Source organism: Fundulus heteroclitus, chromosome 12 (genome assembly GCF_011125445.2).
Source record: "Fundulus heteroclitus isolate FHET01 chromosome 12, MU-UCD_Fhet_4.1, whole genome shotgun sequence".
In the NCBI taxonomy this organism is placed as follows: domain Eukaryota; kingdom Metazoa; phylum Chordata; class Actinopteri; order Cyprinodontiformes; family Fundulidae; genus Fundulus; species Fundulus heteroclitus.
In genome coordinates, this window is record NC_046372.1 from 48016480 (window position 1) to 48042223 (window position 25744).

Consider the following 25744-nt stretch of genomic DNA (forward strand, 5'->3'; position numbering starts at 1 on the left):
TGTTTCAGTTAAGACAGACTATTAACACAAGATAATTCTCCCCAAAATGATTGTGTTGGACACTGCTACAGTGCGTTTAACATTTTAATCTCACAGAACAGAATGTGCTCTGTAATTCAATCCTGGTACTCGCTACGCCCTCTATGCACTCTCTTGCTTAGACATCTTAACTGTCCTAAATAAAATCAGCTCATCAGAGCTTAAAAGCTAAATGAGAATGCAAAGGTCTGCTATTAACCCTTTCTGTGGATAATTAATTGTTTAAAGGTGCAAATCTGGTCAGAAGTTAACATCCATTAATTTTATCCTTTAAATTTGGATTTTAAAGGATTTATGTGAAATAGTCTCTTTTCTGGAAGGGACATGATTATACATCTCCAACTACAGTTGTACATGGCTGGGAAGGTTCATGTACCACTTCCTACTTCAGCCACAAAGAAACAGCATTGGGAAGAGCTTCAACCCTGGAACATTTTCGTCTTGTTTTAGTAACAAAATAAAATGAAGCTCGTGTAAAGTGCAATCTGTCTAAAATTGGACGGCTTTTTGTATATTAATGATGATGTCTGAATTTCTATTTATGCTTCCAGCTGTGAAGAAGAAGAAGAGGAAAATGGGAACGTACAGCCTTGTCCCAAAAAAGAAGGGGAAGACTGTTAAAACTCAGGAGAAGGCAAGTTCATTTATTAAGTTATATTTCTGTATAACTTGCTACCTGTGGGGGGGGGGGGGGTGCTGCTAATTGGCAGCACTGGTGTGTGCCTCGTTGATTACCCTTCCCTAATTGGTTCCTTTAACACTCTTTGTGTGCACGTGTGCTGAGACTGAGACCAGCTGAGTGATGGACTCCAGGCTTTGGTGGGTTTAGTGAAGTATTGTGTTTTCAGAATAGGAGTCTAAAATGAATCGCATGGCGCCTTGCCTTCAGGCATGGGCAACTGAACAGACTCGGCTGAAGTGGGTTTGATAAAAATAATAATTTAAATTTTTTTTTTTTCCCGTGTTCACACATAACACACAGACAAAAGACAAGACATGATGTTTTCAAATAAAGCACTGACAACACTTCCTGAGAAGTGATTAAAAAATACAAGCAGCAGTCATTTTACAGAACAATGTAAATTACTGTGCAATAGCATGAATGTATCAGACAAAACAGTCCCTGAGAAGATGAAAAATGAAATGTTGAAGATAATTGATGCTCTAGACAGTCCATGGGAACAGAAGGTGAGATAGTGGACCATGTAAGTACCTGGGTGTTCACCTGAATAATAAACTGGACTGGAGTCACACACTGATGCTCTTTACAGGAAGAGTCAGAGCAGACTCTACCTGCTGAGGAAGCTGAGGTCTTTTGGAGTGCAGAGGGTACTGCTGAAGATCTTATTGGACTTTGTGGTGGACTTTGTGACAGACAAAGACAGACTACTGCATCCCAGATGCTCTAAGGAATGTTTCCACAGGTTATTCCTCCCAGCTGCAGTCAGACTTTATAATCCCTGCTGCTCCCAACAGATATAACTGTTTACATCATGCTAATCATTACATAGGTTCTGATCCGACCGTTAATTGTCTACGCTGTTCCCAGATGCCAAGGAAACGAGGACACATCTTAGCTAGGGATGCTGCTGCACTATTATGCATATTGTATATTCCAGGATTTCCCCCACTGTATTATAAGCCTGGCGGGCTGCCATATTTTACTCCCCCAACCCCCCCCCCCCCATTTCCCCCAATTTTCTGGGGGAAATGGTATTCTTTATTGTGTGATTTGTAAATAGGCTGGAATTTTTGTTCCTCTGTCAAATATTTTCCATTGTTCAATATTTACTCTGATGACTTGCTGTTTCTTAGAGCTAACTTTAGATTAGACTGGTTTGTTCTTTTTAATTCTTCATTTTTTTCATTGCTAATAGTTGTGTGTAACTGTCTGTGTGTTTGCCACTGTCACACCTGAAATTCCCCTTGGTGGGACAATAAAGGAATTCGTATCTTAAATAAACAATAGCAAAAATTACAATCTTCAAATTCACTTTCTGAGAAGCTAAACATGTTAAGGAGATATTAGCATGTGAGAGACAGTATAATAATTCTCAGTTGATTCAAGAAAATGTGCAACATTTTGCATAAACGCATGTGTAGACTTTTTAGACGACATCACACAATCCCCTGTGCTGTCCTCATCACCCATGCTAAGTCCTTCCTCTCTTGTGCAGCTCCCATACCCCACTGTTCCTCTGAAACATCAAACGCTTTCAATTGTTGACCTATAGAGGTTTGTGAGCAGCTGAGTAGAAAGTCCAGTACGTTTCAGTTTTCTGAGGAAGAAGAGTCATCGTTGTGCCTTCTTCACCTGGTAGGAGGTGTTTACAGTCCAGGAGAGGTCAGAGGAGATGTGAATGTCCAGGAACTTTAAGCTGTTATCATGCTCCCGCACTTCCCCTTGTATGCAGAAAGGAGTGTGTTCCGTCTTCCTGGACGTCCTGTAGTCCATTATGACCTACTTGGTCTTGCTGGTGTTCAGGATGCGGTTGGTCCCGGAGCACTACTGTGTCAGATTGTGGACCTCCTCTCTGTAACGGGTCTGATTGGAAACCATGTCCACCATGGTGGTGTCATCCGCAAACTTCACCACCGTGTTTGTGGGTAGGATAGCAGGGCAGTCGTGGGTGAAGAGAACAGGGCTAAGGACACAGCCCTGTGGCCTTCCAGTGGTGAGGATCAGTAGGCAAAATGTGAGTTTCCCTCTCCTCACCACCTCGGCCCTGTTGGTGTGGAAGTCATTGACCCAGGAACAGTGTGGATAATCGCGGGCTGTAGCGCTTTAGAGCCAGCATGTCTGGGAGCACAGTGTTGAACCATTGTCTGAAGTCCATGAATAGCATCCTAACATAGGTGTTGGGATGCTGCAGATGAGTCAGAGTTGTGTGAAGTGCTAGTGAGACAGCATCCTCTATAGAACGACTCTCCCTGTAGGTGAACAGCAGGTTGTCCAGGCCAGCAGGGATGTTGTCCTCTCGAAGCATTTCATGATGACGGGGGTAAGAGCAACAGGATGGTAGTCATTGTAGCAGGTGATGTTTTTTTTCTTTGGCACAAGCACAATGGTGGAGGACTTCAGGCATGGAGTTGGTCAGTACATGTTTTTAGCGTCCGACCTGACACCATAACTGGACCTGTAGCCTTGTTGATGTTGATCTTCCTTAAAGAGGAGGTCATTTGGTGCAGCTGCTGGAAGAGGGGCTGATGCTGCTCCTCTAGATGAGGAAGATGTTCAGACCTTCTGCTGCTTGAAGAATCAAAGCAAAGAAGCTGTTTAAGGCGTCAGAGAGAGCTGAGTTGTTGCTGAGCTGCTGGCCGCTCTGCTTATAGTCTGTGATGGTCCTGATGCATCTAAAAATGTTATGTGGGCTGTTGCTGTTGAAGTCGTTTGCGCTGCTTGTACCTGGGCTTAGCTTTCTGGGTCCCTTTCTGGAACTCACGCCCTGCTGTGGACTAGTCTGTCTCCTGATCTAAATGCTGCATCCCGGGACTTCAGCAGCAACTGCACTGTGCCGTCCACCCATGGTTTCTGTTAGGAAACATTCTGATTGTCTTCATAGGTAGGATAGCATCAGTGCAAAAGTGAATACAGGACAGCACAAATGATGTGTATTCCTCCAGAACACTCCCAGTGAATGGTCTAATTAGTGAATGGTTAATCAGACCATCTTTACTTTGAATGTAGCAAAATAAACTGAAATATTAAAGTTTTGGGGAACTGCTTCAATAATATAATCTTGATGTGAATCTTTTACATTCAGTATGTGTTCCGTTACTGCATATTGTTTTACTGACTGCAGTTTTACTGGGCAGAGGTTAGATGAATGATGTTTTACTGAAGCTCTTCTAATGTTTTTCACAGAAAGAAAAGCCAAAAGCAGGCGTGAAGAAGCATCAGCCTGTCGCCGCTGACAAGTCAGTAACTGCGGCAGAGACTGATAACGCTGCTGTACAGACGGCTACAGTGAAGAGGAAAATGTCTCTAGAAGACAGCCACGCTGAATACACAGAGTTGGCTTTGGACTGTCTGGACCTCAGGGCTCAGGAAGAGCTTCTCTCCCCTTCTCTCTCAGGTAAAAATTAGGAAGTTGGTAGAATTGGTCACATGTCCTGAACTTGTGATATGAGAATGTTCCTGTGATGCAGGAGAGGCTGAGGACAAGGAAACAGACCTGGCAGAAGAGCTACCGCTGTGCTGTTGTCGTATGGAGACTCCTAACAGCGGAGGGAGCTTTTCCATGGGCAATCAGACCTGCATGGCCATGGAGAGCGCAGATGGAATGGTAAAAATAAAATCCCAAAACTGAATTGTTTGGTATGCGCTTTGGCATATTCCCCACAGCCATCAGGACAAAAACTGGCCCACATAATCACCAATGTTTGCTATGCTTGTTCGTTGGGAACATATTTATGTTTCACTCCAAACCCGCATCAAGTATTTGCTGCTAGAAACCTCGGTCTTTTTCTTGTGTGAGCAAAACACATGATTCCACATGTCTACGTATGTGATGGTATTTCTGGCCCCACTTCCAAACAACCTGTTGGATTACCCAAGAACTGGTGACCCTCGGTGCCACTCTTTGCTGCAGTCCTTTAACGGAGTTTTCCATTTTTTAGCTCTTTTACCTTCCCTTGAACTGGGTGTGGGGGGGTAGAGTCTGCTCTTTCATGCACATTTACACCCCAGGGATGGGTACACAAAACTTAAAAAAAGTACAATTAAAAATGCTTCAATTATATGTATTCTAAAGTAGGATTGTCATGATACTAAAATTTCAAACTCTTTATTGATACCCAGGAAAATATTTGATACTCTATACCTTTTTTGACACCACGGGATAAAAGAAATGACAAATAAAGGCATAACAAATATTTTATTTACTTGAAAAACTCACCTTTTTCAATCTCAACATAGAACACGCTTTCTCAACAGATGCTAGTTAAATAAGTGTGCAAATAAATGCTGAATAAATAACCCAAATATAACACACGCCTAGCAGCATGCTAGCCAATCACACAACATCAATGCAGACCACTGGTCACGCTAACATCTGTAATACGTTTAAAGTATTAAATTATGAACGGGAACTTTAATTTACTAACCTGTAGGAATTCATCATGAAGGCCAGGATGTCGGTTCTTGAGATGTTCAGCCAAGTTTGTTGTGCTGCTTGACTTCGCTGCCACCACTTTGAAGCACTGTTTGCACACAGGTTGTCTTTGGGTTTCCCTTCTCCTTTTACCTCATATGCTAAAATATTTAGTATCAATACATTGTCAAGTCAGTATTGTATCTGGTTGCAGCGTTTGAGTATCAATACTTTTCAGAGTATCTATATTTTTGGCAACCCTATTCTAAAGAGATTGTTATGGTACAGATACGTACCTCTGTTCAATATGTAACTTTGCTGCTTCTTGGCCAGGACTCCCTTGAAAAAGAGGTTTTAAAACTCAATGGTATTTTTTTCCTGGTTAAATTAAGTTTAAATAAAAATAAATAAATAAATTAAAAGTGTACAATCATTAGTCATTATTTAATTTTTTTTCTGAAAATATATGTTCCAGTTTCCTTTAGTAAATGCACTCTGATGAAATGTTTTTGTGTTCTAAATTTCCCCCCACTGATCTACAGCTGCCTCAGAGATGTCTGGATCTAGGCACTGTATATAGCTTTGGCCTCCATCTAAAAAATACATTTAAACTCTTGATATATTTTGTTTAAATAAAAGTGGGTCAAAAGAAGTCAAAGTCAGAGGCTTTAATCAGACTATTTACAAAGGGAAGGATTAAAGGAGCAAATTATGGATGAGTAATGAATATCTGCATCTTGTCACAGAATTGCACCTTTTGGGTAAAGTGTTGCCATTAACAAAGTAAACTCGCTGGATTACCTTGCATATTACAAAAATCTCACATGCCAGAAACTCAAAATTTTCAAGGTGGAATTCCAGGAATCAGAAAGCAGTTCTAGCAAGTCATAGTTTTGTCAAAAAGTTTATGTCTTGCTTAGGTGCTATTCTTCTTGAATTTGGGGTGTTGAGAACTGTTATTTGTAATCTTGTGGATGTGGTGGTAACAGCTGTTATTATTTGGGTTCCTTTTTTTCCCAGCTGAGTCACTGCCAGAGGCCGGTGATGAAGCCAGAATTAATGCGACCTTCCAACACAGTCCATCTGCTGGTTTTGTGCGAGGACCACCGAGCCGGCATGGTCAAACATCAGTGCTGCCCTGGCTGTGGATTATTCTGCAGGGGGGTAAGAAAAAACAAAACACTGATTTGCATCATTAAAACGAAAGTCTGTACAGTCAAGTCAAGGACCTGAGTTCCATGGTTTCTTGCTCATTCCTCAGGGTTCCTTCATGGAGTGCAGGCCGTATGGAAGTATTTCCCACCGCTTTCATCGTGACTGTACCTCCATACTGAACGATCGGCGATTTTGCCCCCACTGTGGAGAGGATGCCAGTGGGGCGACGGAGGTCGTGCTTTCAAAGCCTGATCCCTCACCCTCTGTACCCAGATCAAACCCAGGACCTTTAACTCCTGTTGTAGCCACTCTGCCATCAATCCTAAGTACACCTGCTGTCCCTCAGATACTGAGAGCAAAGAAAAGCAGCCAGCCACAGAAAAGTAGGGATGAGAGCCAGACGAGGTAAATATTTTTTTATTTCTACAAGATGAGGGCTGTTCCACCCTGTTACAACACAGACCCAAAGGTAACGCTTGGGCTTTTTCTTTCAAGGTTAAAGGGAGAAGCTGTACATCCTAAAGAGTCACTGGAGACCATCCTCATATCACTGGATGATGAGAAGTAAGTTTGCAAAACAATGCTTGAAAGAACACTCTACAGCTTCCACTGTCATGAATGATTGAGACTTGTTTTTATTTTAGCATGAAACGGAAGAAAGCAAAGGGCCCTACCAGGCAGCTGTACATCTCTGCAAAGCAAGGGGACCTTCAGATGGTCATTCAGCTTCTGGGTCAGTCCGTCTTTTTAGCACACATTCACACACGTTCTCTTTGGCACCAAACTCCTTAATATTTAGAAATACTGGGATGTAGGAGTGAAATGGTTCTTTTTAACATGAGCATATGGTTTAGCTCGGTTATTCTGGTTAATTCTATGCTGCTTTCTGCTTGGTTCAGGATAATCTGGATCAGGGGTCACCAATATGGTGCCCACGGGCACCAGGTAGCCCCCAAGGACCATATGTGGTAGCTGCATCTAAAATGTTATTTTATTCAGTTGCTTTTCCTTTTTAATCATACTTGTATTTACATAGATATAAAATGATAAATACACAAAAACATGTTTATGTTAAATAAAGTTAAAATAAGCCCTTACTCTTCTAGTTCAAAGGTCAGTACAGGTAGCCCTTAGTATGACATAATACCAATGAAGTAGCTATCGATTTCTATAAGGTTGGAGATCCCTGATCTGGATGATTAAACAACAGGTGTTAGAAATCATGTTCACGCTTGTTGTCCCATACCTTAGGAGCAGTGTGTATGTACAGAGCTTAAAGGAGCTATAAGTAAGATATTTACTGTAAAATCAACCTAAATCATTCTCATTTGTCACCTGAGATGGAATTAATATTCTCTATAAACAATTAGTCTTCTCCACCAAGACTGTCTTAGTCAGATGTTTCTCCTTTCAAATCTAGATGTACAGTCCGGACCACTTCGGTTCAGAGTGTAGCCCATGTTTACTTCCTGGTTCCTGAGCCAATCATATGATAGTTCCCAGGGTTCCCAAAACAGAGCGCAGCATTTGGTATTTTATCTTGGCAAAAGAGCAGCAGCCTGCAAACATGGAAGCCAGTAAGAGAAGTGGACCAGAAATAGAACAGATACATCATCATATACCTGTCCTGCGGAAGGTAAAATTCACAACAGCAACAAACTGTTTATAAAGGGCATATTAGATTGTTGGGATTGGCAAGCTGTTGTACCAATCTGAGCACAAGGTGTCAGTATTACCTCCTCATTTAAGAGTTTGTCAAAGTGGTTATGTACTTTGAACTGCAGTAACAGTAAATGCTTTAAAATGCCTGAAAAAAAACTGTTTTCTGCAGTTGATGGGAAGGACCCCAACTTTTTGTTGGAGGGCAACAACAGACGCACCGCACTTCACGTAGCAGCTGCTGAGGGTCATCAGGAGATCTGCCACATGCTGGTCCAGGTAAAGCAAAACTGGCCTCAATATGGCACCAGCCTAAAGAATCACTAAAGGAAGAAAGTGGATCTAAAATTACCTGAAATTGCAAACAATTCTTCACGCTTTTAATGGTTTAAAAAAAAAGCGTCCTGCTTTAATCTTTGTTATACTGACCAAAGGAGGGACGTTAAAATCCATTGAGAATCCTTTTTGTCTATTGACATGTTACTCTTCAGAGGTTCTTCAATTCTTTAAAATGTCAGAAAATGTTAACATACAGTTAGGTCTAAAATTATTCTATAGTCTGATCATGTTGCAAAGGTTAAACGCTCCATGTCGTGTTGGCTGTGAAAATGTGAACTGTAGAGAGACAGGAAGGTCACATGTAACAGTAGTTTATTTGATGTTTAAAGGGAAATTGCATCATAAATTTGGTAAACTTTTCAGTTCTGGTTCCCATGTTGTAGGTAAAGAAATGTTTTTCTTCTACTGGAGGTTACAGAAAGTGTCAGGGCAACGTTTTTCTCAAAGACAAATAGATTTGACTATGGTCAGATTCTCAGATTACCGTTTTTTTGGGTTTTCCTGTTTCCATTAGGAAGGGGCCATTTATGTAAAACCGCCGAATGATGTATAGCCTGTAGTGATGAAAAACTGTAGTACCACTCCGGTCCAGCGGGTGGGGGCAATACAACAGCGGTCAAACAGACAGATGCAGAGATCCTGCCACTTACGCTGACACTCCAGCTGCTACTCATCCGGACTCCAGTCTATTCTACTCCTGTAAATAAAAATAAAGCACAGCTTCTTTCTGCCTGGGTAGCTCGGGGACCACAGATGTGTGTGTGTGTGTGTGTGTGTGTGTGTGTGTGTGTGTGTGTGTGTGTCGTGGAGGTGGTACAGATGTGGAGGGGAGACTAAACTGATCTTAAGAGCTTTATGAGTATATTTTTTCCTGCCACGATGAGTTCAGCTAGGACAGTTTTAAATACAGTATCGTGGACTTGTGATCACAAAATGATTTTTGTGTACGTTAAAGGTTATACACGCTGAGCAGTTCTCTCCTCTTTCTCTGCATCGGAGAGCGAGCCTGCTCCGGGCACGCACACACAGACATGCAATACAGTTTAGAATTAACTCAAAATACAGCAACATCCAGCCAAGATTTTCACATATGATATCCGTTTTGCGCAGATATTCTCCACTAACTTAGTAAACGCTTTATATAGGGATGTTTATGCTGCAATGAACATGATCCAGTCTACAGTAAATCACAAACGGTCTAGCCGAGTAATAACACAGCCGCAGCGGCCGTAACACTGCCGTCTCCCTCGCTAGGCTGGTCTCTGCCGCTCCCAACAAATCCAAGCAGAACTAAAATTGGCTCATAATCCTGATGATCCATAGTCCTGATCTAACTGCACAGATAAGGTTTGGAGGTGAATGATGAAACATGTATTTTTACTCAAGTTTATCATAGTATGAGAATCCAGTTCCTGCTCCATCCCTGATTGTTTTGCAAATGGTTAGTCAGATTTTGTATATAGTGCTTCAGTTCTTTTTTTATTTATTTTTTATTTTTTTAACTCCTCGCAGATCATAGTGTCATCAACTTAACAATGTGTCTAATGAAACTAGTCTGAGCCCATATTGTTAAAGTCTGTGTCTGTTGCCTTTCTGCATGAGATAATGTTGACGGGACTGTGTGTCCATATGTGCATAAAGGCTGGGGCCAACCTGGACATGTTTGATGAGGAGCACAGAACCCCGCTGATGGCGGCCTGCGAAAACAACCATCTGGACACGGTGAAGTACCTGGTCAGAGCCGGAGCTGCAGTTGGCCACAAGGTGGGACAACGGCACCTACTTCCAGCCAGCCAGCCCTCTGCCTCTATTCCATTCTGATCTCTGTTTACTGTGTATAACCATTACCTGTCCCCCTTTTTTCTGAATTCATGTGACTGTGATCATTTTGAGCTGCTGAACATTGAAATCAGACAGGTCGGTAGATGCAGGCTGGAATAAAGTACCAAGCTCTCGTCACACCTACACTTTAACAGAGATGTATAGACATTCTTGATGGAATATGACCAACATACGCGTGTGGATGTGTGTGAACAGATAAGTGTTTGTGAAATCGCATCAGAACAGAAGGTGAACTTGAAGAGTCACCAGGTAGCTGCTGATGGAAAACTAGACTGTATGCTGCTTAGCTGGTAAAAAGTGCTACAATATTACATGAGGGGAAAGTTGAAATCATGGAAACAAGTACTTCTTCCATCAACAGGTGGGACTTTTTCTGTTTTTTGTGCTGGTAAAACTAACCTTTTGGCCAAGAGAGACTAATTCAAACGATTGTGTTTCATTATGTTACATCAGCAATAACAGATATAGTGAGAAGCTCACATCAGTTTTTGACTTTCAACTCAGCAAAGCAGAATGGTGCTCAGTGTTTAGGCAACGTTTACTGTCTTCAGCACGGCGCTAAACACTGATGCTGTTATGGATTGGGAACATTTTCAATGTATTTTTCAAAGCATCATCACTGGCTAACAGATGCAGCTTGGCTGTGAGAGGCCTTACTGCTGTGTACAAATTCGCTCACAATTGCAATTGAACATGTTGCCAGTTCGATTCCCCGCTCTGATCTTCTCAGTTGTGTCTTTGGGCAAGACACTTCACCCGAATTGCCTGCTGGTGGTGGTCATAAGAGGTGAGGATGTATGGCAACCTCACCTCTGTCAGCCTACTCCAGGGCAGCTGTGGCTACTAATATAGCTCCCCACCGTGAGGGTGTGAATGGCTGACTGCAGTGTACAGCGCTTTGGGGCCGTTGGACTTGTACAAGCCATTTACCATTTGAACTAATGTACAGTTAAATCTGAGGTAAGCACGTGAAACGTAATGTGTGTGTATCAGTCCAAGAGGAAAACTGAAAACATTAATTGAACCTAATTATATTTAATCCTAGAATCTATGAAGGAGGAAAAGATTAGAAGGCAAACATTTCCCAACTGATAGTCGCATTTCAGAGGACCCCTATGTTGCAACACATAGTTTTAAGTGAGGAAGGCCAGAAATGAAGTGGGGGCATCCATGTTTTTTCATGTGCAATGTGAATCATGTCATCACAGGATATCATGGGCTTCACCTGTCTGCATCTGGCTGCTAAACTGGGACATTACGATGTTGTCGATCATCTGCTCTACAAGGCATGCAAATACATCAACTGTCAGGTAACCACGCGTATGATCTCCCTGTACTAACTGCTGCGATGCCCTGCTCTTACACCTAACATGTCAGCCCCCAGCATACATTTTAGTGGCCAGATCTGAGTTTCCCATCAAAACAAAACCCCTGTATGTGAAGATGTTGGCATGAGTTTACAAGCTTTTGTCTGTCCAGGATAATGGAGGATGGACACCCATCACCTGGGCCATTGAACACAAGCACAAAGAGCTTGCTCTTCTGTTTCTGAAGAGAGGGGCTGATGTTAACATCAGAGACAAGGTAAGCGTCAACAAGCCCTAATATGGCTGGACAGGGCATTTACACAGAGAACTGTTGCAGACTCTTCTGTCATGCTGACACCTTAGGTACTTAGGTTTTCTAGAGTAAATTAAATTGTACGTAATCCTTTGTATTGTGCAGTATGCATCTAGGTCAATTAATGAGGTCAAAACAATGCTCGGCCTGAGGTCCATTACCGCATGCCTTACCCCCTTTCTTAAATCCTCTTTCCTGTCAGCCTAGTTTGTTAAAAATCCAGCCACTAGTGCTGTAAAAAACCCAGAAAAAGAATTGAAAAAGAAAACAATGCTCTAGGACTTCTCCTAATGATAATCTGAGTATCCCCATGCCAGGCGCCAGCGACCTTTACAATCCATAGACATCTTCGCCCTCGCTCCTCCTATTGAACAAAACTTGTCTAGAGCCGCAAAATCCAAATTATCTTTTGAGAAAAGATAAGTTACAGTTTGACCTAGTAATAGACCCAGTGTGATTTACAAGAACATTTAAGAGCCAATATATTTGTTTTAAGATTTTAGATCAAACAAAATATCAAACCAATGTTTATATATATCTCTTCAAATTAACACTTAGGTGTTAGGAAAAAAATAAAGCATTGTTTGTAGTAGAGCTGCACATTATATCTGATCAGGATCCCAACAGACTGCTTGGATGCAGATATAAGATATATGCCTTTTGTCATGCATTAATGCCCTGCATAACTGTGGTATATTGCAATCTTCAGCAACAGTATTGCAATTAAAATCTTTTCCTGAAATGGTGCAGTTCTAGTTTGTGTAAGATGTTTGCAGTGTTTGCTGCCTGCAGTTCTAACTTAGACTGATTTTACCTCTGAGCTGTTGCTGCTCTCAGGATCAGATGCCCTCATTAACTTCCGTTAGAAACATTAAAACACCACAAACAAGCCAACGAGTGTCAGGCTGCTCAGTAATGGAACAACATCCTAACAATGACAATATTTCTCTATGAGTTAGGAAACGCACTTTGTTCGCTGCACATTAAAAATGCGTTTATATGTGCAAAGCCGAAGCTTGTCATTATTTTTGGGAGCAAAAGGGGTATTTAATCCACTGTTTTTGTTGTCTTTTAGAGCCAAATTGAAGCAGAAATAAAAATGTTATCGCGTTTATTAAGACAGACGGCATGTTGCTGTAACTTCATTAACGCAGGGAACAATTATCTTCCCATCATCACCACCAGGTGTCCTGTTGTTTTAACAGTGGTGAGAAGCTTTTTGTCACTGTCCCGTTTTCTGCTCGTCTTTTATTTAAACTGCACCAGAAACGACCAAACAGAGAAGTATCCGAGTATATGTGCAAAAGATAAAACCTGTGCAGGTAATCCCATCTCTAGCTCAGGCAGTGAAGGCCAGACATGACATGAAACGTCCTCCACTTTGTTCTAGAAGTCTTGTAAATGATTAAAGCTGGTTATTTGGTGTTTTGCTCTGTGTGGGCCCCGACATGTCAAGGGAAACCTAGTTTGCTGACTCAACTGCAGCATTGAGCTGTATTGGATCTGTTAGCAACAATGAAAAGCAGCAACTTCCATTTAGTCTGGGCAAGACACAAAGTAGAAACCTTCCCAAGACAACTTGTAAAGAAGGTTCTGTTCACTACCCTTACGGGGTAATTATTTAAAAAGCAGTTTTGCTTGAGGGAGAGCGGTTGTCTGTAGAGTCTGTGCTGGTGTATACTTCAGTAAAAGTGCTATATTTCTGAACTGGGCTGTTCTGACCTCTAGTCTGGGCTTTATGCAGGAAGAAAATGTCTGTCTGCACTGGGCGGCTCTGTCAGGCTGCAGGGACATCGCCCAGGCCCTGCTGGAGGCTGGATGCTACCTGAATGCCATTAGCATTCACGGCGACACGCCACTTCATATTGCTGCCAGAGAGAACCACCTACAGTGTGTCATGTGAGTGTGTAGTTTACAGTCAGAGATCTGCTGGATCCACGTCAGATCAGACAGGAAGCAAAACGGACTTTAATACAGCCAAAACGTTCTCGTTAGGATGGTGTGAAAAGAGCAGTACTGAAGGAGTAGAGATATTATTGACAAGAACAGTCCAAGTCTGGAAAAAAAATAGTCAAGTAAATACAGAAATCTTAAGTTTATTTGTTAATAATGCATCTAAGGTTGCCAAACATCACATAAAATAAGGATTTGTTGTAAATTGTTATGTTATTCTCCGTATGTTTAGTCTATTTGTAGAGACAACTCATAGGAGAAATTCCGTCTGCTTAAAGCTGTATGTTAGATTTGTTACCAGTCCATACTGAGAACCTTCCATTGGAGGAATGTAGACAAGGTGCAGAGAAAAGACAAATAGCAGGAAGTTTTACTACTTTTTATGAATGAAGAAACGTGGGAGATTAAGGCAGCAGGAGATGGGAAGCAGAAGCAGGGTGGACCTCCTGCAAGACATCTGAGACAGTGATACAATATACCAGGAACCCTCATTATCATTAAGTGTTGTTTTAATCTCCTGAGTCCCGAGACACAGGTACCTTGGTATGCATGCGTTTACTTAGCCCATGACATTTTATAGAAAGTCACTGTTATATCTTTAATTCTGTTTGTATTAAAGATACCGCAGTAGAAAGGTATGTCAAAATTCTGGGTATTCATAAAAGCCCAACAATAAATCAGGATCCATGGTTTTAAAACAAAAAGAGGAGTTTGGTTTGGTTTTTAGATGTAAGATTGTTAGAAAGACAGAATTCTGCTATCATAATGGTTCTTATGATCATACTGATCATAATATGACCACTGGTCCTTAGGTTAAAGTATTTCCATTTGAAAAAAGATTCTTGTTACCTTTCGACTTATTCTGATGATTGTGATCAAAAGGCTACACATGAACATTACTGTGACAACAATGAGCACGTGTGCCTGACTGTGAAGGTGCAATGTACGCAAGGTGAGGAAAAAATTAATCTGGTGCCACTGAATATAAGCCATGGGTCAGACCTGAAGAAGCTTTCTAGTAACAAGAAGAAGCCCAGATGCCTGTTCTGTTTAAGCTCTTATGATCGTCATGCTCAATAATGTAATCATAACTGACAGAGGCTATGTTCCTTCGTCTGTCTTTATGTATAACCGAGGCATAGAAAGGTTACCTTTGTTTCCAATGAAATGGATGCAGCAACTGTAACATTTGCAATTTTCATTGTTGATAAAGCCTCTGGTGCTTCCGTTACTTTATACGGTCTGCAGGTTGTTTTTATGTCATGGAGCAGATATATCTATGAAGAACAAGGAAGGGGACACAGCTATGGATATCTGTGTGAGCGGCTCAAAGGTGTGGACAGCTCTCAACACCAACAAAAAGCTTACTGATGCCAGGAGAGAACGAGACTGTCAAGGAGAGCGACAGCTCAGCAGGTAGGTGCTGAAATGACATCAATTCCTTTAGGGAGGAACAAGATTGTTGTGCAATTATACACTGTTTAAAGTTATTTAATGTTTCATAAATAACTCTCTGTCTGTTAACTATTGTCTGGTGATGATCAGCTCTTAAGCTGATATCAAGACAATGGTTGAAAGGGATGAATTCGAGCACTAGCGATCTTTTAACAGCAAAACCTGCACACACATAGAATGAAGGAGTGACAACTTCTTTTCAAGTCCAAGAATTTAATAACAGAAATAAAATGAACATCCAGAGAACATCACTATGTAATGCTGTTTACCTGAATTAGCACAATATTTTGATTAATAAATCCTCTCGACTAGGCTAGTGAAACTTAACTAAACTACTAAGCAAAATGACGATAAAAAGAAGCTAAGCTAAGGAACTATTTACATGCAAAAACAAACAAAAGACAAACAAGAGTGGTTGATCATGATCAGAATAACTCAGTGAATCCTTGTTCAATGAAGGTCTGATTCCAAAAACATGGAATGGAGTTAAAACATTTGCCATGTATTTCAATCCATTCCCAATGCAAGGCCCAAGTTAAACAGAACATTATTTGTTTAAATAATATTCTGAGAATGCTGGAGATAGGCACCAGCACCCCGCGACCCCATGAGGGATAAAGCGGATCAGCAAATGGATGGATGGATGGATAATATTCTCAGGACTGGTTTGTCCTGTAAAATCATTTAAACCCTTACGACTGAGTTTGTTAATGCGATTCTCCCTCCAGGCTTCTGGGGTCGCTGTAGCAACTCGGTGGCTAAGAGGTTACAACATAAAGTTATCAAAATTGCCTTTACCAACATTAATATTCGGTAGTAATGCGGGGATAAGGCTCATAACACCATCGGAGGATGGCGGAGCAGAACAGTTATGCTTTATGCTTTAAAACAAACTCCTTTTGAAATGTCCGAAACTGGATGTTAGCAAGCCTAATATCCTGTTGGCTAGCGGACGCTCGGCGTTAACAAATGAAAGCTTTTGCTTTATTTTAGTCATAATGATTGGCTGGATAACATAAACATTAATGTCCCATCAATGTATGAAACCCTTGTGGAGGTAACCTTTCTGTTAAAACCTTAAAAAGCACTCAACAGTGACATGGTACCAAATGCTAGCAATGCTATATCGTTAGCCTTTTGTTTAAAACACCAGGTGTACACGGTTTACAAGACATTTCCCAATAAACCTTTTTAACTTCACCCTGAGCTCGCTGCCCAAACCTCTGTCCTTTGTCAGTTCTGTCCAATTTTGGCCATTCACGGAAGGAGCGTTGAAGGAGGAAGTTGTTGGTTTGCCTCTTGGCAGGCTAGCGTTAGCCTTGCAGCAGCATGTAGCTAACAGCGTGGTCTGGATAGCTTGGAGGCCACGTTCTTTGACCGGGATGCAGTCCGATTTGAGCAGGGGTTTTCCTCAGCATCCAGCCTTCAGCTCCATCGGGGGTTCGCTTCCTTGTACAGGGTGAGGAAAAATACACAGAGCTGTTTCGCATGCAGGATCTTTGCTCCTGCTGCCGGTTGTGAGGTTAAGCAGAAGACTTAGCTTTGTATTTCGTGTGTTGTTTGTCCGGATTCAGTCAGGTCCTCTGCTGAAGCCGGCAGACGACATTAGCAGACCTTGGATCAAGTGTGGCTGGCCCAGCTACATTCCTTCATTTGTCCCAGCAGAGGAGGCCATATGGCCTCATGGTTCAGGCCTTCTCCTTTGTCCTGAAGAGGTGGTCTGTGCAGCTGCTGAAGACCTGAAGAGGTCTGCAGAAGAATGCTGAAGAGAAGAGTGTTCTTTGTTAGAGGTGGGCGGATCGATCCTAGGATAGATACTATCGATACCAACGCGGGTTTTGATATTGAACAATATTCTTTTAACAGGATCAATACTTTTTATTCTATCCCGCGTACGGTAACTGCAGCAGCTTCACCAGTCTCCCCTTCTTTGTCACGGCACTTTGCTGCTCCCCCTCCCCTCTCGTACATGGCTCAGCGGCACCAGCCAATCAGCATGCAGGCTCAGCCTGGCCCGCCCACTCTGCTCTCTCCACTCAACACACACAAACAACCGCCGCGAAACTTCTCTCACTGCCCCGACAGACGTCACTGACTGAGGCGTTTCAGTCCTCCTGAGAACATCCAGGTAGACCAGAGTGGTCATCATCAGCAGCAGTTCATGTTAACTTTCAAAGTAGAAATTATCTATCATATGTTACTCGAGCCCACACAGAAAATGTAATTAAGACCTTGAAAGAACTCAGTACATATAGCCTATTAAAAAGTGTTATTTAAGATAAGATAACATTAGCTAATCCTTTATTTATCCCACAATGGGGAAAATTATAGGATTAAAGCAACAGGCAGGTGCACACAACACAGACAAAATTACATAAGGATTCAAATATATAAGAGGTGGATTAGGAAAAAACACTATGAACATAACATTATTATTATTATTTAATTGTAATAATAAAATAAAAATCACAAAAACCGAAAGGTCAACAGTTTCATGATACCCATCCATCCATCCATCCATTTTCCAAACTGCTTAATCCCTCATGGGGTCGCGGGGGTTACTGGTGCCTATCTCCAGTGTTCACCGGGTGAGAGGCGGGGTTCACCCTGGACAGGTCGCCAATCTGTCGCAGGGCAACACAGAGACAGACAGGACAGACAACCATTATCACACAGACTCACACCTAAAGACAATTTGGAGAAGCCAATTAACCTAACAGTCATGTTTTTTGGACTGTGGGAGGAAGCCGGAGTACTCGGAGAGAACCCACGCATGCACAGAGAGAACATGCAGACTCCATGCAGAAAGACCCAGGGTTGGATTTGAACCCAGAACCTTCTTGCTGCAAGGCACCAGCGCTACCCACTGCTCAACTGTGCAGCCCATGTTTCATGATACATCAAGCTTAAATGTTAAAAGTATCGGATCGATATTGGCAATACTGCCCCTGTATGTACTTGGTATCGGATCGATTAAAAATTCCCGGTATCGCACACCTCTATTCTTTGTCTGTGGGAGGAAGGTTTTTTTATCTGTAAGGAGGGCTCTCAGCAGGACCCTTGGTGGGAAGAAGGGGCGTCCAAGCCTTGAGGGTCTCATGTTGCGGCCAGAGTGGAATTCCTTTGTGACCCCCCTCCATACTACATGTACAGAATTCAATCTGAGATCAATTATTCATCATGGCGTACTTATGGCATAACAAGATCTAAGAAAATGTGGCTTTGGATCAGAGCCAATAGTGAAGTTGATGGAAGATTTCACAAAGTGGGAGATTTTCATGCTTCAGTTTTTGTTTTTTGGCAGGAGGCACAATGGTGATGTTGCATTTGTTTATCAGAGACTATAGGAATCACTAGTTCTAAATCTAAAATACTTAGACTGCTGCCATGAGTGCCTCACAGACACCGCTGTCTGTAAGGCCGCTGTCCGTCATCATTGCAACCCCGCTATGGCTGCAGGCAGGTATAAGCTTCATAGCAGAGTTTGCAGCCAGACCAAAGCAGCAGGGGTCCGTGAGACTGAAGTGGAAAGGGAATCACGGCTCCCTCAAGTTGCCAGTCACAGAAAAAAAGACGAGTGAGCCAGTGCATCAACACTATGGATCGTTATCAAGAGTTATCAAGTAGTTGGTTGGAAATGAGGCGGAGTTGACTGGATTCGCTATCCGTGCTGAATGTGCGATCCCAACACAGCCGATACAAATTTTGTCCGAAGTAAAAGATCTTTTGACAAAATCCTCCGAAAAGGATTCAGCCTAGATCTTTCTATCAAACTGACTGATGGGGCTAGAACTAGAGGCAACTGTGGTTAAAAAAGATAATTAATTTTACAATTCAGGCAATTGTATGGGAAAGAAAAAAATAATATTTAACTTCAAAACTTGTTCGCATCGGGAAACCATTGCATGCAAGCAGAGGGAGCTACGGGTGTAGGAAGGCCCCTTAAAAAAACTCAGTGATTTCAAAATGACAACAAAATCTCTCAACAGTGCATCTGTATGAAGATGAGTTGCGTTGCACTGAGCACAGACTGCTGTAGTGTATGTGCATACGGCACAAAACTGCAAACCTGTTTCATTGAGCTAGAAAGATAATAGTAGAATTCCTTTTTTACGCTGCCAGGCTAGCCTTTCTACTTCCTTCTTTTTTGCTGAGCTAGGGTACTTGCATGAGATGGCTGTTGATTGATTGTATTGTCGACCTGTCCCCACCAGACTAATCAGATCTCTTTATACCGCGTGTCTCTCAGCCATCTGTGTAGGTTAAGGAATGGATTGATTTTTTTTTTTTTTTTTTTTTTTTTGAGAATAGAGGCGCTTTGTAAAACCGATAGCCGATTTGTTTTATTTGACCTTTCAGATGATAACATTCATTCTTCCTATAGGGATATTTCCCGGGGATATGAGGCAGTTCCTATCAGCTGTGTTAATGGCGTTGACCATGAACCCTGTCCGGAGAACTTTAAATATATACCAGACAACTGCCTCAGCTCACCCCTGAACATAGACAAGGACATCACCCATCTTCAGGTAAGTCTTGGTCTTTACCTGTGAAGTCTAAACGTACCATAGGCTCCTTGGGGAGATCATGCATGCAGCATGTTAACTCTTTCTATTTTCTAAGTTCTAAATTGTTAAATGTCCTGAAAGCTCACTTGTTTGACTTGTCACAAAGCACTGCAACTGTACAGACGACTGCTCATCCAGCTCCTGTATGTGTGGTCAGCTCAGTCTGCGATGTTGGTATGACAGTGTAAGTACACACAACTCACACACACTCTGGAAATCCCATGACAAAAGTCTTGTTCTATTCCATCTTTTACTATTGGTAGGCTGTGAGGTGCTTTAATGTAAATTCTACAGCAGGGGTGTCAAACTCATTTTGGTTTAGGGGCCGCATTCAGCTTAATCTGATCTCAAGAGAGCCATAGGAGTAAACTCCTTGCAAGATTAAATAGAACTAATAAACGGGGACTTGTTGATTTTTATATTAAATTAATTTCACTTTTACACAATATATTATGAATAACCTCAGCGTTTTTTAAGAAAAGTATGTGCAATTTCAACAATACTTTTACTCAGTTAAATATTTACTTGTGCATTATGCATTAGAACTGATCACAGTGATTATACAATGTTGAAAAACATTTATTCACATTTTTTGGAACTTAAAAACACTGTCCTGCATGACCAAATACATCAAACAGATAAAAATTAAGAAATTATTTAAATTTTTCCACACCTGAAGCTTAACCTGCTAATTAAAACACAGCGCCCCCCGTGGACAATATAGGAACTGCAGATGTTCAATTAAACGAATTACATGTTTTCAATACTTGTTTTATCATTTTCTTCCTTTATCTTCTCTTTCTTTCACCTTTTCTTTTTTTCTTGTTCTTCCTTTCCTTTCCTACATTCCCATTGTAGTGTCCATATCATTTTAGATATTCCCCGCATGAATCATAATAAAACTATTCACATTCATAAATCAAGCGGAGCACTATGGCAAAAGCAGTACTGCTCCACTTGTGAAAGTCAAATCTGATGGGCTCTTTTTGGCATTAAGACAACAATTCTTATTGCCACATTGCCAGACAGGACACTGGGGGGAAAAAAAGATTATATTATTATTTTTTTTTTTTATATAATGATAATGCATTTTGCCACCGGGCCGGACTAAATTGTTCGGCGGGCCGGATCCGGCCCGCGGGCCATATGTTTGACACCCCTGTTCTACAGGATTGCAACAGCTCCCCTTTCAGCCCTGTGTCCAGAAGTTGCGTTTTTGGTGGAATTAGGTAGAGGGTCTGTTGACTGTAGCCTGAGGCCCCATCCAGTTGAAGCCGGGTTGGGTTGTATCTGACAAATATTGTGGTCGGAGAGGGTGCCCCAACGACGACCGACGACAATTGAAACTTGCTCCCAGAGTGGAGCGTTTTTGAAGACTGCTTTATCGTCAGTCCACACAAACGGCTCTTTTCTCTCTCCTGCGCTTGTTGTTTTTGCCCTGCGCTTTAGTTCTTTACTTCTATGGCAGCATTACCGCGCCACTTAGTGGCGTGGCATAAGCATTACGCCTGTTACTACTCCCCGGCTTCATGCTGTTTCATCTTTATGCTCAAACTTTTCTGTTGTGATTCAACATTTAGTTTTGTGTGGATATAACCTGTGAGTCCACACCAACCTGGGGGTTTCTTTCTTTGTTTATTAATGTCTAACTCTTGGACCGAAAAAATATCCTGAAAACCATTGAATAACATCCAGAACAAGGTAAACTTTCAATATTCATGTATCAACAGTGTTCAAATTAAGTTTAAATATGAAATATCGCTCATTTTTTACACCGATTATGGTATTCCGCGTTTGAGTGCTCCCTCCGTTTACGATCAGCCATTTCCGACGTGTGACGTCAGTTCAAGAACACAGAGAATGCGCGAAGCGAACTTGCATAGAAACACACAAGCGTTTACGTTGTACAACCGGTACGGCGAACAAGGATATATATGGATGTTTTCCAGTATCTTCTTTCACACACCAAGTCTGCTGATCCACGTCTACTTTGAGCAAGCGCTTTAAAAAAAAAAAAATCGCCAAACTAAGTCCACAATAAAATGCCTTCTAGGTGCGTAGTTGGTGGCTGTAGTGCAGATCGCGGTGAAGTTGGTTTGATATTGGACATTCAATCTCCGCGGAGTCAAGCTCCGCTGACTCCGCGGAGCTTGAATGTCCAATGTCAAACCAACTTCACCGCTGTCTAGTGCAGGCCAGAAAGTAGCGCTACATACTTGGCCGAAGGATCCAAAAGAAATGGGATAAATTCGTAAAAGATACGCGAAAGGACTGGATTGCCGGCAGTGACAAAAGTGTGTTATGCAATTCACACTTCACGAGCAAGGATTTTGAGGGGTACTTACAATGGAGCATGGGCTCTATGTCTTGGGCAGCGTTAGATATATAGATAGTACCACAGGGTTCAGTCCTTGGACCAATTCTATTTACTATATATATGCTTCCGATTGGCAAAATTATCAGACAGCATGGGATTAATTTCCACTGTTATGCTGATGACACTCAGCTATATTTATCCATAAATCCTGATGAATCCAATCAGTTACTTCGACTGCAGTCATGTCTTGATGACATCAAAAGCTGGATGACTTTAAATTTCCTGCATTTAAATTCTGACAAGACAGAAGTTGTAATCTTTGGGCCAGAGTCTTCAAAAAATAAAGTTCTTAATCAATCCCTTAATCTGGATGGCATTAACTTGGCCTCTGGTAATAAAGTTAAAAATCTTGGTGTTGTTTTCGACCAAGACATGTAATTTAAATCCCATATTAAACAGGTTTCCAGAGTTTCCTTTTTTCACCTCCGGAATATCGCCAAAATTAGAAACATTCTGTCCAGGAGTGATGCTGAAAAACTAGTCCATGCATTTGTTACTTCAAGGCTGGACTATTGTAATTCTTTACTATCAGGAAGTCCACAAAATGCAGTTCGAAGTCTTCAGCTGATTCAAAATGCTGCAGCATGAGTTCTGATGAAAATCAACAAGAGGGATCATATTTCTCCTGTTTTAGCTTCCCTTCATTGGCTTCCTGTTAAATCAAGAATAGAATTTAAAATTCTCCTTCTAACGTATAAAGCCCTTAATAATCAAGCTCCATCATATATCAGAGCTCTGATTACCCCGTATGTTCCTAACAGAGCACTTCGCTCTCAGACTGCAGGCCTGCTGGTGGTTCCTAGAGTCTCTAAAAGTAGAATGGGAGGCAGATCCTTTAGCTATCAGGCTCCTCTCCTGTGGAACCAACTCCCAGTTTTGGTCCGTGAGGCAGACACCCTGTCTACTTTTAAGACTAATCTTAAAACTTTCCTTTTTGACAAAGCTTATAGTTAGAGTGGCTCATACCCTGAGCTATCTCTATAGTTGTGCTGTGATAGGCCTAGACTGCTGGAGGACATCAGGGTCTAATTTTCTCACTCTACTGATTTCTACTGTTCTTCAGTCTACTGTTCTCCAGTTTTGCATTGTATTACATTGAAATGACTGTCGTAATTTCAGCTTTTAACTTTTGCTCTCTCTCTTTTTCTTCATAGTAGGTACACCTGGTCTGGCGTTCTGTTAACTGTGACATCATCCAGAGAAGACGGCTCACCCGCTACTTCCATCTAATGTAGAACAGATTACTAGATCAATGTGTGCTTCTGTGCTTGTTTGTCTGTCTTGTTGTGTCTCTGTTCTGTCTTCTGTAACCCCCAGTCGGTCGAGGCAGATGACCGTTCATACTGAGCCCGGTTCTGCCGGAGGTTTTTCCTTCCCGTTAATGGGTGGTTTTTCTTCCCACTGTCGCTTCATGCTTGCTCAGTATGAGGGATTGCAGCAAAGCCATGGACAATGCAGACGACTCTCCCTGTAGCTCTACGCTTCTCCAGGAGTGAATGCTGCTTGTCGGGACTTTGATGCAATCAACTGGTTTCCTTATATAGGACATTTTTGACCAATCTGTATAATCTGACCAAATCTGTATAATATGATTGAACTTGACTTTGTAAAGTGCCTTGAGATGACATGTTTCATGATTTGGCGCTATATAAATAAAATTGAATTGAAATTGAATTGAATATAGTCTCCTCAGGTTCACCTTGTTCAAACTCCGTTTCTCCGTATATATATTCTGTATCGGAGTCGCCGATGCTTGAGGTGGAGTTTGTAGATGTATAAGGCATTTTTTTTACTATTTTTTTGTACGTAGAGTAAGAGTTATTAATTAAATTTAATAAATTGGTAGCGAAAGTCGTAGAGTTAGCAGCTGGATGCACGATACTAGTTCTGTTTGTGACGTCACATTCCGGAGCAGCCGATTGAGGAATGTTCGGTCTCTTTCGCTTATACAGCAAGTTTTATCGAAATTCCTTCCAAACGGCGCACATAATTCACATATAATATACATTTCTTTACTCTGGTGACTATTTGAATGCATCTGCGTTAAAATGCATTCAGTCCAAGAGTTAGACTTTAAGCATAATAAGTATTAACGGCAGCAGGAGGGGCTGCATGGGGGTCCTAAAACCAGCGTCGTTCATGAAGATTCATATTTTGTGGTGGGTAGTTCATCTGATCCAAAGTCAGAGCAAACCACGGCTGTCATGCCTGCTATGTCTTCTGTCGTGTCTATCAAACTGGCCCTGGATCTGCAACATTTGTCTTGTAGATAAAAACAAAAAACATTCCATGACCATGTTGCTACTTTATCGCGCAATTTGATTGGTCAGATTACAAACTGTTACTCCGGCTGGTGGGCAGGCTCTAGCTGCAAGCCACTGGGAAGAGTGAACAAGATGAGCCGCTTTATTATAGCTACCTGCTCCACCATAACCTGACAATGAGTCAAAATAAAAAGAAGGCTGAAAAACTGGTTATTGGCGCACACATTCACCACAACTACGAGTGCAGCCAGGGATAGACTGGCAGTCTGGGTCCGTCAGCCTGCCTCATTCATAGTCGAACAGGACTACAATAAAAGGACGCAGCTTCCTGTGCGTGTGCACGCACAGCAAAAGGTGTATTTTCGGCTCAAAAATAACCATCAAAACACTGTCAAGATGGAGGCTTGGTATATTTAACCATATTTTATCATGGTTTTTGGTCTATTTTTCTAAGCATGTTACGTGGTTATATACCTTTTATTATGTTCCGCATGAATGTTCCACTTCAGTTTAAACGCTCTGAGTTGATCCAAACATTTGTTTATTCCACATAAATTGCCAATGCTAACTGACGATTATTCCTGCTAATCAGTGTTGCCTTTCAAATAACATGTGGTTTCCATCCTGGAGTCTGAAGCGTTAATTACCGATTTCATTATATAGAAAGTGCTGGTCTAAGTCGATCATATTTCAGTTGCTCACTTAATCTCAACTGATCGTTTTGCATTTTACCTTTGATTATTAGTAAGTAGATGTGTGTTGCTAGTTAAGAAGTTTGTGACTCAAATAGGTTTGACTGTATTAGAGCAATTTGTTTTAATAAACTTATATACATAAAGAGAGACTTGTTTGTGCTTATTTTTATAAAAGAGAGATAATGCTGTTCAAAGGTTAGTGATCAAAGTATCCCTTTTCCAGATGGTAAGACATTATATGGGGATTTGGTTAAGTAAAGGATAATGCCCGACGAGGTGTCCAGTGTCAGAAATGAATGGACTAGGTTCATACCTCCGCGTCAGACGGTTGCTTCCGCAAAGTCCATTAATTTCTGATTATTGGACACCTCAAAGGTCATTATCCCATTTATACCATAGTCGCTTACGAAATAAATAAATATTAAATGAATTATTAACATTTCAATGTTTTTTTCACTGTTATTATCATAAGATTTTCACAAGAAGCGGCTAATAGATCTATTTAATATCTCTTGTTGTGATGCGTTGCCAAGGTAACCAGTGTCAACGTTCTTGCCGTTACCAGTTAACGTTTGAGCCAGCGCAATAATTCAGAACAATCAGGCTATTTGACAAGAACTTCTTTTTTAGGTGTCCTATAAGTAAGGGATAATGCCCGACGTGGTGTCCATTATCAGAGATTAAT

General features: G+C 41.5%; 1 protein-coding gene across 4 annotated transcripts in view; it reads left to right on the forward strand.

The window, feature by feature from the left end:
- Window positions 1-25744, forward strand: part of ehmt1a (euchromatic histone-lysine N-methyltransferase 1a) — a 41845-nt gene that overhangs the window by 9533 nt on the left and 6568 nt on the right. For all 4 annotated transcript variants that reach the window (XM_012849441.3, XM_036144703.1, XM_021308911.2 and 1 more), the window contains exons 4-18: window positions 591-673; window positions 3905-4115; window positions 4189-4325; window positions 6153-6296; window positions 6394-6692; window positions 6783-6851; window positions 6932-7020; window positions 8119-8225; window positions 9927-10049; window positions 11336-11437; window positions 11607-11711; window positions 13492-13646; window positions 14949-15116; window positions 19540-19684; window positions 19830-19907. In XM_012849441.3, coding sequence (XP_012704895.2) covers window positions 591-673; window positions 3905-4115; window positions 4189-4325; window positions 6153-6296; window positions 6394-6692; window positions 6783-6851; window positions 6932-7020; window positions 8119-8225; window positions 9927-10049; window positions 11336-11437; window positions 11607-11711; window positions 13492-13646; window positions 14949-15116; window positions 19540-19684; window positions 19830-19907 — 2015 coding nt within the window. The remainder of the gene's footprint in view (window positions 1-590; window positions 674-3904; window positions 4116-4188; window positions 4326-6152; window positions 6297-6393; window positions 6693-6782; window positions 6852-6931; window positions 7021-8118; window positions 8226-9926; window positions 10050-11335; window positions 11438-11606; window positions 11712-13491; window positions 13647-14948; window positions 15117-19539; window positions 19685-19829; window positions 19908-25744) is intronic.